The 3,833-nt window shown below is 45.6% G+C and overlaps 1 protein-coding gene across 1 annotated transcript; it reads left to right on the forward strand.

The window, feature by feature from the left end:
* Nucleotides 1-1,482: 1,482 nt before the first annotated feature.
* Nucleotides 1,483-3,833, forward strand: EAH_00064300 (hypothetical protein, conserved; the record flags this gene model as incomplete). The annotated part of the gene is made up of 1 exon (XM_013392990.1): nt 1,483-3,833. A coding segment is annotated over one exon (2,351 nt), but the record flags the coding sequence as incomplete, so codon positions are not given.

The following is a 3,833-nucleotide window of genomic DNA, read 5'->3' on the forward strand; positions in this document are numbered from 1 at the left end:
GTGAGCAGCAGCACTCGAGGCGGTTAGTTCTGCAGTGTTTGCTTTTGAATGTACATGCAAAGGGAGTTTGATAGAGGTGCAGCACTTAAAGCTGCTACAGCTTCCTTGACGAGATGGGCGTACAGCAGACGGACAGATTCAAACAAAACATACAGAAAAAGAGAAGCATAGCGGTATCTCTCGCTTGTTGAGGTGTACAGACAGGGAGGCACTGCAAGAAGGTAAAAAGAGGGGCAGAAGATATCGCCTTAATGCAAAGAAGCCTCTCTATTGACGTTTCTAAATCTAATGCTGAAGCTGAATTGGAGAGGCTAAGAAATTATATTTTCATTTATTGTTGCAAGTAAACAGAAGCAGAGGAGGAGAAAAAACAACAGCATAGACGAATGGATAGCTAGAAGAAGAAACCCATTAAACACCAACACTCTTCTTTTCGTTGTCTGTTCATGCCTGCCTAGCTTCTTTAGAAGCTCGCTAAGGCAACAACACCAATTGAGACTGTCTATATGAAGAGTCTTGGGGGTTTCTTCGGGGAGAAAGGGGAGAATAATGTTTAAAATACCTCGTTTATACTTAAAAATAAAGGAAGTATAGTGCTTTTCAAGAAAGCCGTAGAAGCTGTATGCAAGAGCAGACAAACGCCGCTGCGTGGAGAGCTATTATCTAGGAGCTTGTCGGGTATTAGGCAAGATGATTTTGAGTATATTCCTGTAGAAATTGTTGAACGGCACTTAAATAGTAATTAATAAGTATATAATATATTAAATCAAGAAAACAAGCGAAAAGCTGAGGTGTCTATACACCCCACGGTCCGGTCGCTCCGCTCACGGCATTTGCTTCGACTCGACAGTCGTTTCCGTGCATCTGCTTCATTCTCGCTGCATCAAGTGCATTATTCTGCTGTTTTTTGAGAGTCGTATGGAGTATTTGCTTTTAATTGCTCTGATTAATTAAATAAAGAGTCTCATTTAGAGGCTGAGTCTTCTCCGATTTACCGTTTGCCGTTCTTTCCTTTGAAGGCTTGCCTGAGCTGCCTCCCCCGCTCTTCGTGAAAAGCAGCGGAAACTTCCTCTTATTTTATTAAGTTTGCACTTTGTTTGGTTTCTCTTGAGTTTATCCTTCTTCTAATTTGCATTTAACTTCACATTCTCACAGTTTGACTTCCTGTCTTCACGGCAGCGGGGGGGTCCGGTGGAGCTGTTGGCTGACGAGCATCTTCTTTTTAAGGTGAAGTTGGAGGCAGAGGACGGAATTTTTTCGATATTGTGGGAGTAAATAGCTTTCAGAAGGACTGATAGCAGCAAGCTTGTCGTTTTGTCGAGAGAACTTACAGTTGATTGAAGACCGGTGCACCGATCCATTGGTGTGCTGGTGTATATATATGCATGCTTTGTTTTCTTCGCTGGCGGAGCGAAGGCTGATTTGTTTTTAATCTTTTTATTATTTTCTTATCCATTCCTAAGCTCAAAAACATCCTTGGAGATGGCGTCGAAGATGAAGCTGCAGAGGCGTCGTCTATCGTGGGGTGCGCTGAGACGCGTGATGTTGCTGTTGGGTGTTTCTTTGCTTTGTTCGTTCGTTCTGACGCCTCTTGCTGCTTATTCAGGAGATTTCTCTGTTTCTCCTGGAGGGACTGAGCCCGATCAGGTTTCATCTTACTCGCGAGCAGTAGGAGATGTAGGAGCGGATATAGGCTCAGACGGGGGTATGTCTGTAGCTTCTGTTACTTCGGGAGAAGAGGTAGCAGTAGAGGATGTAGCAGCAGCAGAAGAAGCAGCAGCAGCAGCAGCAGAGGAGGAGGCAGGAGCAGAAGATGATCAACCCACCTTGAAGACTCCTTCATCTTCTCCTCGTCGTTCAAAATTACCCAAGTCAGCGTTTGCTGTGAGTGTTCTTACAGCTTCTATTGGTGCTGCTGTCTTTGCATCTCTTCTTCTTCGAAGAGAGATTCAAAAGCAAGAGCAGGAGGTTGTGAAGCTGCAGAATTTGCAGCCCCAGATGGAGCGGCTTGCTGATCTTGTAGGAAGCGACAAGGCAGTACAGCTTGGGACGAAGTATAAAGAGTTAATATCTTCATTATCTGAATGTATGGATAGGATTTCAGCAGAAAGAAACCCTGTGCAGCTACGCGCTTTGTGGAGGCAGTTAGAAGAGGGTGTTGAGGCTGCTGTACAGACAGTAGGAGATCTACAGCGTGAAGCAGATCGCGTATCTGTTTCGTTTGAAGAACTACCTGTTCTAGATACAGAGCCCTGGATTGCTCTACAGCCAGCGTTCTCTACTCTTGGAGTAAGAGACTTCACAGAAGGTATACTTGGGCTACAGAAGTTCGCAAAAGATTTGCATGCAAGCAGTGCTCAAAGAGCAGGAGCTAGAAGAGAGGCAATCCGGTCGCTGCCAGCCGTTACTAGCATTGAAGACAGCTGGGTAGTGCAGCAACTAATAGAAGAAATGCTGCATCTTCAGACAGATTTCGATGAAGCAGAGCAGTGCGTAGAGCTCTGGGAGTCTGCATTGGGGCTAGCAGAATCCGCAGTGAGAGATAAAGTAGTAAACACGACTGCGGTGTCTGTACAGCAGCTCAAGTGCGAAATAGATTTACTTTCAAGTTTCTGCTTTCTTGTTAAAGAAGCTATGGATAATGCATCTCCTAAGACACGAGCTTCTCTGTCTAAATTATTAGATAGCAAGAAGCAGATGTCCAGAAAATTTGAGGAGCTTGTTGCTGTTCAAGCTGAGATGGCGTACGTAGAAGATGTTGCAGATGTATTGATGCTGGAGGCTAAAGCAAGTGCTGCTTCTTCTTTTATACGCAAGACAGCAGAGCATATGATGATGCAACTAAAGGCTGTAGAGCATCTACTCGGGCCCTGCGAGACTGGGAAGCAGCAAGCTGTACAGTTTTTACAGCAGAAAGGAAGTGAAGCTGTGCAAGCAATTGAAAGAGCAAGAAAGGAGTTAGAAGCAGGTACTAGACGAATGCAAGCAGACTTTACTGAGCTTGTTGCAGGGCTTCCTGCTTCTGTAGATGATATATTAGGTGAGAGGATAGCGGTTGGGCTAATGGATGAGGTTGCAGAGCTGCTGCTGCTGACAGAGAATGTTCAAAGTGCAAGCAAGACGGAGCTGGAGGCATTGCTTCGTTCAAAGTCTCAAAGAACAGCAAATAGATTTGCTAGAGATATATTCTATGGTCTTTCAAAGGCAACTCAAAGCCTCGGGAGCTTCTCTGTATTGAAGCATCGCTTTGCTTTATATAGAACTGTTGAAGCTGAGACTGTTATGAGTGCAGATGCAGCATTTGCTGCTCGTCAATTCTTCTTCGCTCCTCAAGAAAGGGAGCTTGTACAGCAGAAGCTTTCTCTCTTTGGACAGCAAGCAAAGAGAGCAAGAGAGTCTGAACGAATAGCAGACTTCGTTAAGATTGCAGCAGATCTGCACGGCGTAGCGCATCAACTACAGCATCACCTTCTTGATGCAAGGTACTTGAAGGAGAACGTAGCAGGAGAAGCAGCTTCAGCAGCAGCAGATGCTTTAGCAGCAGCAGCTGCTGCTGCTAAATCTGCGGGGAGCACTCAGACTGCAGATGATACTGATGCTGCTGCCGATGATAAAGCTGCTGACGATGTTGATGTTGTTGCAGCTATTGACGCTGCTGAAGCTGCTGAAGCTGCTGCAGCTGCTGCTGCTGAAATTGCTGCTGCTGCTGAAGTTGCTGCTGCTGCTGATGCTGCTGCTGCTGCTGCTGCTTCCCAAGAAACTCAGGATGATGATGAAACAGCTCCACCGCAGCTGCAAGAAGCAGAGGCTAACGAAGAAGAAGAAGAAGAAGA

Source organism: Eimeria acervulina, genomic scaffold (genome assembly GCF_000499425.1).
Source record: "Eimeria acervulina Houghton genomic scaffold, Eah_scaff1969, whole genome shotgun sequence".
Taxonomy (NCBI): Eukaryota; Apicomplexa; class Conoidasida; order Eucoccidiorida; family Eimeriidae; genus Eimeria; species Eimeria acervulina.